Consider the following 16,816-nt stretch of genomic DNA (forward strand, 5'->3'; position numbering starts at 1 on the left):
GTTTCCAGACCGGCTGACTCTAACTCTTATATGCAGGGAAGCGTGTCACTCTTTGGAATGAAAGACGGCTCCGCATAAATGACTTGACCAAAAATGGGTACTCATCTCAGATGCAGGGCAGGGACTATGTAATTCCATCCTCTACTTGCAGCAGGAAGTTGAGTCCTCCTAAGGGCCAGACGCTCGGAGGACCAGGCGCGAGGTTACAGGCGCCGAGACACCCAGGCTTGCTGGACCCTCCCAACCTGTAATAATGGGGGGAGATGCTGCCTGGGACAGCCCCCAGGAAGCCTCCGGCAACTGGGCTGGGATCTGCCCACCCTTACTCAGGGGTGAGCCCTCTCGTACGCTTGGAGGCGGCCACCACCTTCTAGGGGGAGGGGCGTTCCCGTCGGGCGTAACCGCCCCGCACCCGCCCCGTTCCGGGGGGCCGTTGGGGGCTCTAATCTGCAGGAGGGGGCGGGGTCGGAAAAAAATCGGGTCGCTCCAGGCTGGTGTCCGGTTGCCAGGCGATGGGGAGGAGGCGGGGCCGACAGGAAAGAGGATCCGTGCTCGGCGCGAAAAGGGCACCCTCCAGAGCCGCGGCCGCGCAGCCGCCTTTCCTCCCTCTCCGGGCTGCGCGCCCAGGTCTGCGCCGCGCTCCGCCTCCAGTCGAGCACAGACCTGCGCACGCGTCGTGAGAGCGGCCGCCTCCGTCCCTAGCTGAGCTCGCGCTGGGGCTGCGCGTCGGGCCAGTGGGGGCGCCGCAGCCGGAGCCGCCCCGGAGCCGGTGAACCGAACGGCCTCGAGGGAGGGGCTTGGGGAAGGCGGCGGTAGGAGGAGCGCACGGGCCGGCCGCCGTGCCCACCAAGGCTGAGGAGCATGGTTTTCGAGTCGGTGGTCGTGGACGTATTGAACCGGTTCTTGGGGGACTATGTGGTGGATCTGGACACGTCCCAGCTCTCTCTGGGCATCTGGCAAGGTAAAGAGGCTGCCGCCGCTCCCCCGGCCTCTCCTGCCTCCGGGCCGTTTCTCTGCCCGAGCGGGCTCCGGCGTTCTCGGGGCTTCCAGCACCTTGCTCGCCGGGTGCAGCCACCTGCCGCCGCCAGCCTCCGGGTCAAGTTACGTAAAGCCAGGCGGCAGTTCCCGGGCCTCCGCCCTCGAGTTGTTTATATTTTGGTGGGAAGGAGAGGGTCATGAGTGCAGAATGAAAAGGTTTGTATTTTCTGAGCGGAGCGAACCTGCAGTGGGCTCCGTGGGTCTGGCGTTCAAGTCCCGGCGAGGGGCCCTTCTCTACCCTTGGCCCCGCGCGGTCCGGCTTTAGCCGCGCGGGGCGAGGAATCGAGACGACGCCCTCGTGGGCTGGGTCCCATCCCTGTCCTTTGCCCCCCTGGGGTTATGACGGAGGCTCCAGAAAGCCCCCGCGTGTTGCATGCTGCCTCGCACTCAAGGCAGGGCGCTGTGACCTGGGACGCCCGCTTCCTTGCTTCCCCAGCCTCAGTTCCCGGCTAGACCCGTGGTACTTTCTACTCTCCCGCTTCCGGCCGTAGGACCCGGACGCCGGCTCTCTAGCCTGGGTTCGGCCGATAACAAAAAGGAAACTCACGTGTAGAGTAACTCAGAAAGTTGTTTGTGTGGTTGCAGCTAACAGCCTGACCCAGGAATGTGTCACATTTTCAAGGCTTCAGGATATGTGGGTCAGAGTGAATTGCCGAATTTTAAAGAAAAACCAAGGTGTGCGGTGCAAACGTCTCAGACCTGCAAAAGACCGGACTGAACAGGGCCCTACGCTGCCTAGGTGGTGAAGGACCGAGCTTTCCTTGTGTCCGTTTAGTTTGGGGTTCTGCCTTACTGAGAGCCTCATTTTTAATGTTTTCATCTGTTTTTGTATTATTCTCTTGTTTATTTTAAACACCCGCTAGACATTAGACTCTTTTATGAAATGAATTTCCCAGGCCAAAGTGAGGGTTAATTTTGTATGTGAATAGTGTGTTTAAATATATATTTAAAGTAATTTGTTCTTGTCTATGTACACACTTCCAGCCTTCTTCTAAAATGCTTATCTTGACTCTTGTCGTTTATGAGATGATGTAAACAGGTAATTTAGTTTGATTTTAAAGAATGTTACTACGGTGGGGACCTAGTGTCATGATGGAGAGTGAGTGGACTACAAAAACTAGGGTCATAGCGATAGCTGCTCTGCCTGTTTGATTAGTACGAGAAACTTGCAGACTGTTGATGCAGCTTCTTAGTTGCAAAGTGAAAATGAAATTTGTCTCCCATCTACCTCAGAAGGAAGCCTTAAGAATACTTGAGGTGAACTTTGATCTGTAGTGGAATCTTGCTTCTGCATTCAGAGTGGGGGTTTGTTTAGAGTGTGACTAATCAACTTGTTTATTTAAAATTTACATGCAGTAAAATTCACTCTTGAGATACAGTTCTTGACAAATGCTAAGAGGCTTGTATCTACCACCACAATAATGACACATAAAAGTTTCATCAAGCCTCCCGAATTCTCTCAGCTGCTCCTTTGTAGTTGACCTCACCCCGCCTCCTGGCAACCAGTCATCCGTTTCTATCCCTGTTTTTTTTTTTTTTTTTTTTTTTTCCTCCCTGTCGCCCAGGCTGCTGTGCAGTGGCGCTATCTGGGCTCACTGCAACCTCCGCCTCCCGGGTTCAAGCGATTCTCGTGTCTCAGCCTCCCGAGTAGCTGGAACTACAGGTGCGTGCCACCATGCCCGGCTAATTTTTTGTATTTTTAGTAGAGACGGGGTTTCACTGTGTTAGCCAGGATAGTGTCCATCTCCTGACCTCGTGATGCGCCCGCTTTGGCCTCCCAAAGTGCTAGGATTACAGGCGTGAGCCACCGCGCCCAGCCCCATCCCTCTAGTTTTATCTTTTCCGGAGTACATATAAATGGAATTGTATGGTACGTAGCCTTTTGGGTCTGGGTTTAATTCATCCATTTATTGCATACATTAGTGAATTTCATTTCTGTATTTTCGAGTAGTATTTCATTCTGTGGATGGACTGTATGTTTGTTTTTGAGAGAGAGTCTCACTCTGTCGCTCAGGCTGCAGTGCAGTGGCACAATCTTGGCTCACTGCAACCTCCGTCTCTCAGGTTCAAGTGATTCTCGGGCCTCAGCCTCATGGATAGCTGGGACTACGGGCGCGCCACCATGCCCCGCTAATTTTTGTATTTTCAGTAGAGACGGGGTTTTGCCATGTTGGCCAGGCTGGTCTCAAACTCCTGACCTCAAGCGATCCGCATGCCGCTGCCTCTTAAAGGGCTGGGGTTACAGACATGAGCCACTGCGCCCGCCTAACTGTGAGTATTTATCTGTTTGATGGTTGAAGGGTATTTCAGTTTTTGGAGGTTATGAATAAAGCTGTCATAAACATTCATGTACAGGTGTTTGTGTGAACATAATTGTTATTTCTCTTGGATAAATACCGAAGAGTGGGATTGCAGGGTCATTTTAAATTGGATTGTACGGTTTTTTTTTTTTTGTTTTTGTTTTTGATTGAGATGTAATTCATATACCACAAATTTCACCCTTTTAAAATGTACAATTCAGTGTTTTTTAGTATAGTCACAGAAGTGTACAACCATCACCATTCTCTCGTTTCAGAACATTTTGGCACCCCAAAATTAAACCTCATGCCCATTAGGAGTGACTCCCAATTTCCTCCCACTTCTCACTGCTGCACCTCTGGCAACCACTAACCTACTTTCTGTCTTTATGGATTTAGTAATTCTGGACGTTTCATTTAAATGGAATTATATAATAATTTATGGCCTTTTGTTTCTGGCTTCTTTAACCTAATGTATTTTCAAGGTTCCTCCATGTTGAAGGATGTATGACTGTTTCATTTGCTCTTTGGTTGAATAATATTCCATTGTATTCATAGACCACAATTTATCTATATTCACCAGTTGTTGGATATTTAGATTATTCCTAAACATCCACCTTTTGGATATTATGAATAATGCCACTGAACATTCATGTTCAAGTTTTTTTGTGGATGTATGTTTTAAATTCTCTTGGATATATACTTAGAAGTGGAATTGCTTGGTCATATGCTGACTGTTTGTGTAACCTTTTGAGGAACAGCCGAACTCTTTTTCCAAAGTATTTGTTTTCTTATTGTTGAGTTTTGAGAGTTCTTTAAATATTGAGCATATGAGTTCTTCATCAGCTATGTAATTTGAAAATATTTTCTCAGTCTTTTCCCATTTTGTCTTTTGTAGAGCATACATTTTAAATTTTAGGTAAAGCCCAGTTTATAAAACATTTCTTTTATGAATCAGGGCTTTTGGTATTCATATCTAAGAAATCTTTTCCCAACCCAAAGTCAAAGATGTTCTCCTACGTTGTCTTATGGAAGTGTCGTAGTTTTAGGTTTTGGATCTCTTTTTGTGCAAGGTATATGATGTATGTTAAAGGCTGAGGTTCATTTGTTTGCATGTGGATGCAAATGTCCAATTGTTCAGCACCACTTGCTAAAAAAGACGATCCTTTCTCGGTTGCATTATCTTTGCATTTTGTAAAAAAAAAAAAAATCAGTAGACTTAATGCTGTGTGGGTTTAGTCTGTCTTAACAATCTGCGGGTCTGTCATTTCACCAATGCTACACTGTCTTGATAACTGTGTCTTTGTAGTTAGTCTAGAAATCAGGTAGTGTGATCCCTCTAACTTTAGTCTTTATCAAATAATTAAAAACAAGTCACTGTCCAGGTGTGGTGCTCATTCCTGTAATCCCAGCGCTTTGGGAGGCTGAGGCAGGAAGATGGCTTGAGCATAGAAGTTTGAGATTACAGTGAGCTCTGATCATGCCACTGCATTCCAACCGAGGCAACAGACAGCGAGACTCTGTCTCAAAATAAAATAAAATAACATGTCATTGTTTTATTTATAGAAATTGGTTATGTTTTGATAGATGAAACTTTAATAGCTGGAGTATTTTTTTAAAATATTCTTTGAGAATTTCAAAAGTAGTAATTTGACAAATTTGGAGGATTTTTAAAAAACATTGTTTGAAAATTTCTGTAATAGAAACTAGATGGCCAGATGTAGTGGCTCATGCCTGTAATCCCAGCACTTTGGGAGACTGAGGAGGGTGGATCACTTCAGACCAGCCTGGCCAATGTGGTGAAACCTCATCTCTACTAAAAAAATAAGATACAAAAATTAGCTGGGTACTGTGGCGCTCGCCTGTAATCCCAGCTACTCAGGAGACTGAGGAAGGAGAATTGCTTGAAGCTGGGAGACATAGGTTGCAGTGAGCTAAGATAGCGCCACTGCCTTCTAGCCTGGGTGACAGAGTGAGACCCTGCCTCAAAAAATAAAATAAAATAAAATAAAATAAATAAAAAGACAGAAACTAGATGCTGCATAGGAAAATTTTAAGATAATATTTTATGGTCTAACACAAAGGACCTATTGGTAGTTGTAAATGTGTGCTTTTGCTAGGCTTCTGTGTAATCAGCAAATTTCAATATTAGCATGTTAGTATAATAGTATCAATTAGTATTCCGTCATTATTAATAATGGATGGTGATCTGAAAATTTGTTGCTGAGATGGATTCTTTGGAAATCAGAATGCATTTTCCCATGGAAGCATTCTTATATATGAATGATGAGTTTTCCAAAAACCTGTTTAATTATAATGCAGCAGAAGAGTGCTGCGGTACTAGGTTCAATACAGTAAGTAGACTCACTGCTAGAAGAATCTGTCTGACAGGGAAGGAAAAAGGAATTGAGCTTCATTCCAGGACTGACTCTTGGCAAATTTTGATGTGGGTAAGGTATACTTTTTATACACTTCTATTTATAATTCTCCCTTCCCATATATCATCTAGAGAGGTGGTAATATTTCATAGACTCATCTGAAATTTATCCTCCCTCCTTTCTCAAGCAACGTAGCATTTCACATGTTTTCTTTTTCTTTTTTTTTTTTTTTTATTTGAGACGGAGTCTCTTTCTGTCACCCAGGCGGGAGTGCAGTGATGTGATCTCGGCTCACTGCAACCTCTGTCTCATAGCCTCAAGTGATTCTCCTGCCTCAGCCTCCCAAGTAGCTGGGATTAAAGGTGCCCACCACCATGCATGGCTAATTTTTGTATTTTTAGTAGGGACAGGGTTTCACAACGTCGACCAGGCTGGTCTCGAACGCCTGACCTCAAGTGTTCTGCCCACCTGGACCTCACAGAGTGCTGGGATTACAGGTGTGAGCCACAGCATCTGGCCATTTCACATATTTTCTTTAAGAGCTAGGCTGCATCAGAATCAGCCATAGGTGCTTGTTATGAATACTAATTTTTGAACCTGCCCCCAGAGATTATAAATTATTTATCTGGAATAGGACATCAGAATCGTTTTTTAAACAAATGACACTGGGGACTCTGATGCACAGTTGGGTACATTTTAAGAGAACATTAAGGAGAAAAATATTATAATTTTAAATAGACAAAAGCAGTAGTAAAGTGGCTTGTGTGATAGAATTATCATTTGTAACACAGGAAGTACCTGTACTTCATAGCCCCTTCTTAAGTTAGCCTCCCTTGTCACTATTTTGTTTGCTCCAAAATCATGATACTTGGACAAATTTGTAATTTTTTTTGATAACGCCTAACATCTTTATGTAACATTAGAAGTTCCGATTTCTTGTTTATTAACTAACATACATATTCTGTTTTTGAAATGTTAATCTCCCAGTTTTCCCTTTATAATAGAATCATGTGTTTAGTGGCCACTTAACTGCATACCCCCATTATACCAGAAGCAGTAGAGGAAAATGAAGATTCAGTTAGGATACAGTTTTTTATTTTAAGGAGTCATTCTTCTGTGCCCAGAATACACTAGGGAGCCAAACAAATGATTCTTACAGTCGGGTGTTAATGACCAATTCTGATTCCTTACATATTATTTTTATATTTATGTTCTGTGATATTTTAATAGAACTTTAAAGACTATGAAACATTTTATTATAAAAAGTGTTATGAGATTTTATAGTACCTCTGCATATACCCATTATCTAGATTCTGTCAGTATTATGTATTAACAGGTTTATTGAGGTATAATTTACATCAGGTAAAATGTATGTTAAAGTCTCCAATTTGATAAGTTTTAGCATATATCAGGTAACAATCATAACATGATAATGAACATATATATCATACCTTAAAGTTTCCTTGTGCCTTTTTGTAAACCACATCTTCTAACCCTCCTTGTCCCTTTTACTCTTCTTGTCCTCAGGTTTTTGCTGATTTGCTTTCTGTTACTGCATATTGGGTTTTCTAGACTTGTATAAATGGGATTGTACAGTTTGTATTCTTTCAGTCTGGCTTATTTCAGTATAATTATTTTGAGATTCATCCATGTAGTAGTACAATCAATAATTTATTCCTTTTTATTGTTGACCATAGCAAGTGGTGGTGAGGATGTGGAAAAACTGGAACTCTCTATTGTATCTCTCCTGGGGATGTAAAATGTTACAACTTGGGAAAACAATTTGGCAATTTCTTTAAACATACATCTACCATATTATCAAGCCATTGCACTTCTGCATGTTTACCCAAGAGAAATGAAAGCATATGTTCATGCAAAGATGTGCACACAAATGTTCATAGCAGCTTTATTTTTAATAGCCCCAAATGGGAAACAATCCAAGTATCCACCAACAGGTGAATGGATAAACAAACTGGCATATCCATATAATGGAATACCATTAATACTTAACCACACGTTTTGTCACTATCCATGCATCAATTCATATTATTAAATGTATTTCAGAGTAAGTTATAGAGATGGGTTCATTTCCTCCTAAATACTTTAGCATGTGTATCATTAATTAGAGTTTAATATTTGCTTATTTTTTCCTTTTGAGGTAAAATTTATATAGAAGAAAATATGCAAATCGTAAGTGTATATTGACTGAGTTTTGACAAATACATACACATGTGTAGCTCAAACCCAGTCAAGATATAGAACATGACCATCACCCCAGAAAGTCTTTTTCCTGATCTTTCCTAATCTATTCCTACCCTCATCTTCAGAGGCAACAAATACTCTGATTTTTTTTTTTTTTTTCTGTTATACATACACATCTATTCCTGCTTTGCTGAGTGTTTTCTTTTCCTTCAAGAATGTTGGGGCCGGGCATGGTGGCTCATGCCTGTAATTTCAGTACTTTGGGAAGCTGAAATGGCCAGATCAGTTGAGGCCAGGAGTTCGAGATCAGCCTTGCCAACATGGTGAGACCCTGTCTCTACTAAAAATATAAACATTAGCTGGGTATGGTAGGGGGCACCTGTAGTCCCAGCTACTTGGGAGGATGAGGCACGAGAATCGCTTGAACCCAGGAGGCAGAGGTTGCAGTGAGCCGAGATTGTGCCACTGCACTCCGGCCTAGGTGACAGAGCAAGACTCCATCTCAAAACAGCAGAAACAAAAGAATACTGGATTTTGTCAAATGTTTTTTTCTGCATCTATTACTATTATAGGATTTTTTTCTTTAACCTGTTGGTGTGATAGATTACAGTGATTGATCTTTGAATGTTGAACTAGCCTTGTATACCTAGAATAAATCCCATTTGGTCATGATGTATACATTTATCCCTCAATATCTTCAGGGGATTGGTTCCGAGACCTATGCAGATACCAAAGTCCACAACAGGGAGGGCATGGAAGCTCCCCACCACCTTACTTTGCCCTGTCCATCCATTTATCTGTATCCTTTGTAATATCCTTTATGATAAACTGTTAAAATATAAGTATTTCCCTGAGTTTTGTGAGTTATCCCAGCAAATTATCAAACCAAATTAAAAAGTTGTGTGAACCCTGATTTATAGCTGGTCAGTCAGAAGCACAGATCACAGCCTGAAGCTTGTGACTGGCATCTGAAGTGAGGGGCAGTCTTACGGAACTGAGCCCTTACCGTGTGGGGTATGACACTATCTCTTTTTTCTTTTTCTTTTTTTTTTTTTTCCTGCAAGACAGAGTCTTGCTCTGTCACCAGGCTGGAGTGCAGTGGTGCAATTTTGGCTCACTGCAATCTCCGCCTTCGAGGTTCAAGTGATTCTCCTGCCTCAGCCGAGTAGCTGGGACTACAGGCACCTGCCACCACGCCAGGCTAATTTTTGTATTTTTAGTAGAGACGGAGTTTCACCATGTTGACCAGGATGGCCTCGATCTCTTGACCTTGTGATCCACCCGCCTCAGCCTCCCAAATTGCTGGAATTACAGGCGTGAGCCATCTCGGCTGGCCTGATATGACACTATCTCTAGGTAGATAGTGCCATTATTTAATTGAATTATAGTTGGTGTCTGTTCGAAAACTGTTTAGGGATGGGAGGGAAAAACTTCATACATCTGGTTACAGAAGGGTTCTGTGTTGAATATGAGAGTAGAGAGAAAAAACTTTATTTTCCTTTGACAGTATCATATTTATAGCTGTTTTCTGTTTGTTTTACTTGTTTCCTTTTTAAACAGTCTTCCCGTCCTCTTTTGCCTTCTCTGGTTTTAATTGATCTTTTGATATGATTTAATTTTTTTCTCCTGTCTTAATTGATCTTTTGATATGATTTAATTTTTTTCTCCTGTCTTAAGTATAATTGGTATGCTAAGCATACCTGTCTTAGCATACCAATTATACTTCTTAATTTATTTAAGTGATTGTCTTACAGTTTGTGCTGTTCACCTAAAACTACTCCAAGTCCACATCCAAATAACATTATAGGTCAGGCACAGTGGCTCACGTCTGTAATTCCAGCACTTGGGGGGACTGAGGCCAGCGGATCCCTTAAGATTAAAAGTTCAAGACCTGCCTGGTCAACATGGTGAAACCCTGTCTCTGCTAGAAATACAAAAAATTAGCTGGGCATGGTAATATGCGCCTGTAGTCTCAGCTACTCAGGAGGCTGCGGTATGAGAATTGCTTGAACTGGGAGGCAGTGAGTGGAGATTGTACCACTGCACTCCAGCCTGGGCGACAGTGCGAAACTCTGTCTCAAAAAAAAAACAAAACCAAAAAAATACCACTGTACTACTTCATGGAAAATGGAGGTAGTATACATAATACTCTGTCTTACGATAGAGTATACAGATTCCTCCCTTCTGCCCATTATAACATTGTTGTCATTATTTTCACTTATCCATAAGCTGTAATAATCCAGTGAATTGCTGCTGTTAGTATTTTGGACATCATTTTTCTGTTAATTTAAGAATAAGGAAGAAAAGACTTAATTTACCTTCATCTCAATTCTCTAATGCTCCTGTAAATCTAAGTTTTTGGTTTAAATCATTTTCTTTCTTTCTGAAGAACTCCTTTATTTATTTTTATTTATTTTTATTTTTGAGATGGAGTCCCGCTCTGTTGCCCAGCCTGGAGTGCAGTGGCGTGATCTCTGGTTACTGCAACCTCCGCCTCCCGGGTTCAAGCAATTCTCCTGCCTCAGCCTCCTGAGTAGCTGGGACTACGGACTACAGATGCACACCACTCTGCCCAGCTAATTTTTGTATTTTTAGTAGAGACGGTGTTTGACTATGTTGAACAGGATGGTCTCGATCTCTTAACCTCATAATCTGCCCGCCTGGGCCTCCCAAAGTGCTGGGATTACAGGTGTAAGCCACCTCTCCCCGCCTGTCTTAACTATTTTAAGTGTACACTTCATGTCATAAGTACACTTACATTGTTGTGCAACCATCACCACCATTCATCTCCTGAATTCTTCATCTTGCAAAACTGAACCACCATACCCGTTAAGCAGTGACTACTTATTCCACCCTCTTCCTAGACCCCAGTAACCTTCATTCTACTTTTGATCTCTGTGAATTCGAATACTTGAAGTATAAGTGGAATTATACAGTATTTGCCATTTGTTACTGGTTTCTTTTACTTAGCATGATATCCTCAAGGTGCATCCATGTTGTAGTAAATGTCAGAATTTCATAAATTTTCAGGCTAAATAGTATCCCATTGTATGTATATACTGCATTTTGTTTCTCCATTCATCTGTTGATGAAAAGTTGGGCAGCTTCCATCTTTTGGTTGTTGTGAATAATGGTGTTATGAACATGGATATTTTTCTTTGAGCTTAACTCTGTGCTGTCAGATTTTTGGGTTACATACCCAGAAGAAGATTTACTGGATCACATGGTAATTCTATTATCAGTTTTTTTGAGGAACCATCATAGTACTTTCCATAGTGGCTGTACCATTTTACATTCCTACCAACAGTGTACAAGGGTCGCGATTTCTCCACATCCTTACCAACATGTATTTTCTGCTTCTCTGATAGTAGTTATCCGAATGGATATGAGGTGGTATCTTGTAGTTTTCATTTACATTTCTCTAGTTATTAATGTTGAACATCTTTTCATGGGCTTATTGACCATTTGTATATCTTAATTGGAGAAATCTCTATTTAAGTCCTTTGTTCATCTTTTAATCAGGTTGTTTTTTGAGTTGTAAGAGTTTATATGTTTATATATATACTGTATACATATATAGTATTATATGTATACATATGTGTGTATATAATTTGCAAAGAAAAGAGGTTTAATTGGCTCATGGTTCTGCAAGCTGTACAGCTGTACACTGGAGCTAATATCCAGAGTGTGTGTGTGTGTGTGGGTGTGTATAGTGTGTATATATATAGTGTATCTATATAGTGTGTATATATACGTATATATGTATATATACAGTATATATGTATACATGCAGTATATATGTATATATGTAGACAGTATATGTTATATATACATATATGTAACATATATAATATATACTGTATATATACACACACATATTAGATATTAGCTCCTTATCAGATATATGATTTGCAATTATCTCCCATTTTGTGTGTTACCTTTTCTTCCTTTTTTTCCCTGCTAACTTTTATTTCAGGTTCATGGGGTACATGTGCAGGTTTGTTGTGTGGCTAAATTGTGTGTCACTGGGGTTTGATATATAAATTATTTTGTCACCCAGATAGAGAGTATAGTACCCGATAGATAGTTTTTTGATCCTCATCCTCACCACACCCTCCACCCTCAAGTAGGCCTCGGTGTTTGTTGTTTCCTTCTTTGTGTCCATGTGTACTGGATAGAGTTTGAATACATCTCCCCACCAAGTCTTATATTTAATTGTAATCCCCATTGTTGGAGGTGGGGACTGGTGGGAGACAGTTGGGTCATGGGGGTGGATCTTTCATGGCTTGGTGCTGTCCTTGCAATAGTTCTTGCAAGATCTGGTTAAGTGTGTGGTACCTCCCTGTGCACTCCCCCTCTTGCTCCTGCTGTGGCCATATGACGTTCTGGCCCCCCTTTTGCCTTCTGTCATGATTGAAAGCTTCCTGTGTCCTCCCCAGCATCTGGGCAGATAGATGCTGGTGCCATGCTTCCTGTACAGCTTGCAGAACCATGAGCCAATTAAACCTCTTTTCTTTGTAAATTACCCAGGCTCGGGTATTTCTTTATAGCAACACAACAATGGACTAACACAGTACTCAAGGTTTAACACCCTCTTGTAAGTGAGAATATGCGGTATTTGGTTTTCTTTTCCTGTGATAACTCGCTTAGGATAATGGTCTCCAGTGGCATCCATGTTGCTGCAAAAGGCATAACTTTGTTCTTTTTTATGACTGTGTGGTAGTCCATGGTGAGTATATACCGCATTTTCTTTATCCAGTCCATTGTTGACAGACATTTATTTTGATTCCATGTCTTTGCTATTGTGAAGTAGTGCTGTGATGAACATACACATGCATGTGTCCTTATGGTAGGACAGTTTATGGTCCTTGGGGTATATACCCAGTAATGGGATTGCTGGTTCTAATGGTAGTTCTTAATTCTTTGGTAGTTCTTAGTTCTTAAATCTCCAAACTACATTCCAAAGTGGCTGAACTAATTTACATTCCCACCAGCAGTGTGTAAGTGTTCTCTTTTCTCTGCAACCTCACCAGCATCTGTTATTTTTGACTTTTTAGTAATAGCCATTCTGACTGGTGTAGGGTGGTATCTCATTGCTTTTCATTTGCTTTCCTCTAATGATTAGTGATGTTGAGTTTTTTGTTTTTTTTGTTTTTTCCATGTTTCTTGGCCACGTGTGTCTTTTGAGAGGTGTCTGTTCATGTCCATTACCCTTTTTTTTTTTTTAAATGGGGTTGTTTTTTGCCGTTCATTTAAGTTCCTTATCAATTCTGGATAATTAGACCTTTGTTGGATGTATAGCTTACAAATATTTCTTCCCATTTTGTAGGTCGTGTGTCTACTCTGTGGACAGTTTCATTTTCTGAAACTAAAGAGCTCTTTAGTTTTAATTGGGTCCCACTTGCCAATTTTTGTGTTTTTTGCAGTTCTGGAATTTTCATCATGAAATCTTTGCCAGGGTTTATGTCCAGCATGGTATTTCCTAAGTTTTCTTCTAGAGTTTTTATAGTTTTAGGTTTTACATTTAAGTCTTTAACCTGTCTTGAGTTGATTTTTGTGTATGGTGAAAGGTAGGATCCAGTTTCAGTCTTCTGTATATGGCTGGCTATTATCCCGACACCATTTATTGAATAGGGAGTCCTTTTCTCATTGCTTGTCAGTTTTGTTAAAATCAGATGGTTGTAGGTGTCTGGCTTTATTTCTGGGTTCTCTAACGTGTTCCATTGGTCTACATTTCTGTTTTTTATTAGTGCCATGTTGTTTTGGTTATTGTAGCCTTGTAATATAGTTTGAAGTCAGGTAGTGTGATGCCTCAGGCTTTGTTCTTTTTGTTTAGGGTTGCTTTGGCTATTCAAGCTCTTTTTTTGGGCCCGTATGATTTTTAAAATAGTTTTCTCTGATTCTGTGAGAAATAACATTGGCAGTTTGATAGGAATAGCTCTGAATCTGTAAATTGCTTTGGTCAGTATGGACATTTTAACAATTTTGATTTTTCCTGTCTATGTGAATGGAATGTTTTTCCATTTGTTTGTGTTGTCTCTGATTTCTTTGAGCAGTGTTTTGTAATTCTCATTGTAGAGATCTTTTATCTCTCTGGTTAGCTCGATTCCTAGGCATTTTATTCTTTTTGTGGCTATTGTGAATGGGATTGAATTCTTGATTTGGCTCTCAGCTTGGATGTTACTGGTATATAGAAATACTACTGATTTTTGTACGTTGATTTTGTATCCTGAAACTTGGCTGAAGTTGTTAGTTCTAGGAACCTATGGGCAGAGACTGTGGAGTTTTCTAGGTATAGAATCATATCGTCTGCAAACAGTGATGATTTGACTTCCTCTTTTCCTGTTTGGATGCCTTTTATTTCTTTCTGTTTCCTGATTGCTCTGGCTAGGACTTCCAGAACTATGTTGAATAGGAGTAAGTAGGGATCATTGTGTTGTCCTGGTTCTCAAGGGGAATGCTTCCAGCTTTTGCCCATTCATTGTGATGTTAGCTGTGGTTCTTTTATATATGGCTCTTATTATTTCCAGGTGTAACCCTTTTGAGGGTTTTTAACATGAAGGGATGTTGAATTTTATCAAAAGTCTTTCCTGAATCTATCAAGATGATCATGTGGTTTTTGTTGTTAGTTCTGTTTAGTAATGAATCACACTTATTGATTTGTGTATATTGAACCAACTTTGCATACCAGGAATAAAGTCTACTTGATCATGGTAGATGCTGGATTTGGTTTACTGTTTTGTTGAAGATTTTTGCATTTGTGCATTTGTGTTAATCAGGGATATTGGCCTGAAGTGTCCTGTTTTTGTTATGTCTCCACCAGGTTTTGTTATCAGAATGATGCTGGCCTCATAAAATAAAATTAATTAGGGAAGAGTCCCTCCTTCTCGATTTTTTGGAATTGTTTCAATAGGATTGGTACCAGCTCTTCTTTATATGTCCGGTAGAATTTGGTTATGAATCCGTCTGGTCCCGGGCTTTTTCTGGTTGGTAGACATTTTATACAATTTCAAAACTCATTGTTGGTCTGTTCAGGTATTCAGTTTCTTCCTGGTTCAATCTTGGGAAGTTGTATGTTTCCAGGAATTCATCCATTTCTTGTAGATTTTCTAGTTTGTGTGCATAGAGATGTTCATAAAAGCCTTTAAGGATTTTTTTTTGTATTTCTCTTGGTCAGTGGTAATGTCCCCTTTGCCATTTCTAATTGTGTTTATTTGGATCTCCTCTCTCTCTTTTTTTTCTTTGTTAGTCTGGCTGGCAATCTATCTTATTTATTCTTTCAGGGAACTTTTGTATTTTTTTTTCTTCAGTTCAACTCTGATTTTGGTTATTTCTTTTCTGTGGCTAGCTTTGGGGTTGATTTGCTCATTTTTCTAGTTCCTTTAGGCATGATGTTAGTTGTTAACTTTACATCTTTCTAACCTTTTGATGTGGGCATTTAGCACTATAAACTTTCCTCATAAGACTATGTTAGCTGTGTCCCAGAGATTTTGGTATATTGTATCTTTGTTTTCATTAGTTTCAAATAATTCCTTTTTTTTTTTTTTTTTTTTTTGAGTCAGGGTCTTGCCCTGTTGCCAAGGCTGGAGTGGAGTGGCATGAACACGGCTCACTGCAGCCTCAACCTTCCGGGCTCAAGCAATCCTCCCACCTCTCAGCCTCCTGAGTAGCTGGGACTACAGGTGTGCTCTCCCAAACCTGCCTAATTTTTTTGTGTGTTTTTTGCAGAGCCAATGTTTCACCATGTTGGCCAGGCTGGTCTGAACTCCTGGGCTCAAGCGATCACTGCACCTAAGCCTTGCAAAGTACTGGGATTACAGGCATGAGCCACTGTGCCTGGCCCAAAGAATTTCTTGATTTCAGCGAAATTAGGATTTTGTTGTTTACCCAAAAGTCATTCAGGAGCAGTTTAATTTCCACGGAATTGTATGGTTTTGAGAGATCTTCTTGGTGTTGATATCTGTTTTTATTGCACTGTCATCTTGAGAACATGGTTGGTATGATTGTGGGATTTTTAATTTGTTGAGAATTGCTTTATGGTTGAGCATGTGGTTGATTTTAGATATGTGCCATGTGCATATGAGAATAATGTATATTCTGTTTTTGTTGGGTGAGGTGTTCTGTAGAACTCAAGTCCATTTGGTGAAGTGTTGACTTGAAGTCTAATACTGTCAGTGGATTGTTGAAGTCTCCCACTATTATTTTGCGGTTGTGTAAGTCTCCATAGGGTCTCTGAGAGCTTGTTTTATGAATCTAGATGCTCTAGTGTTGGGTATATGCATATTTAGGATAGTTAAGTCTTCTTGTTGAATTGAACCTTTTATCATTTTATAACGCCCTTCTTTGTCCTTTTTAATTGTTGTTGGTTTCAAGTCTGTTTTGTCTGAAATAAGTTACCCATGCCTGCTCTTTTTTGTTTTCCATTAGCTTGATAAATCTTTCTCATTCCTTTACTTTGAGCCTGTGGGTGGCATTGCATATGAAATGTGTTTCATAAAGACAATATACAGTTGGTTCTTGGTTCTTTATATGAATTGTCATTCTGTGCCTGTGAAGTGGGATGTTTAGCCTATTTACATTCAAGATGAATATTGGCATGTGCAGATTTCATCCTGTCATTGTGTTGTTAGCTGGTCATTATGTAGACTTGATTGTATAGTTGCTTTAAAGAGTTAGTGGTCTCTGTATTTAGGTGTGTTTCTGTGGTGGCCAGTAATGGTCTTTCATTTCCATGGTTAGCACTCCCTTAAGGACCTCTTAAAAGGCAAGTCTGGTGGCAATGAGTTCACTTAGCATTTACTTGTCTGAAAAGGATTTTATTTCTCCTTCACTTATGAAGCTTAGTTTGGTTGGATATGATATTCTTGGTTGGAATTTCTTTGCTTTAAGGATGCTGAATTA

At 40.7% G+C, this 16,816-nt stretch overlaps 1 protein-coding gene across 1 annotated transcript in view; it reads left to right on the forward strand.

Annotated features, from left to right (window-relative positions):
* The first annotated feature begins 706 nt into the window (after positions 1–706).
* The window catches only part of VPS13A (vacuolar protein sorting 13 homolog A), a 235,165-nt gene continuing 219,055 nt past the window's right edge, over positions 707–16,816 (forward strand). Inside the window, exon 1 of the mRNA XM_026453057.1 lies at positions 707–961. Within this exon, the coding sequence (XP_026308842.1) occupies positions 862–961 (100 nt within the window). The 5' untranslated portion in view covers positions 707–861. The remainder of the gene's footprint in view (positions 962–16,816) is intronic.

Source organism: Piliocolobus tephrosceles, chromosome 14 (genome assembly GCF_002776525.5).
Source record: "Piliocolobus tephrosceles isolate RC106 chromosome 14, ASM277652v3, whole genome shotgun sequence".
NCBI lineage: Eukaryota > Metazoa > Chordata > Mammalia > Primates > Cercopithecidae > Piliocolobus > Piliocolobus tephrosceles.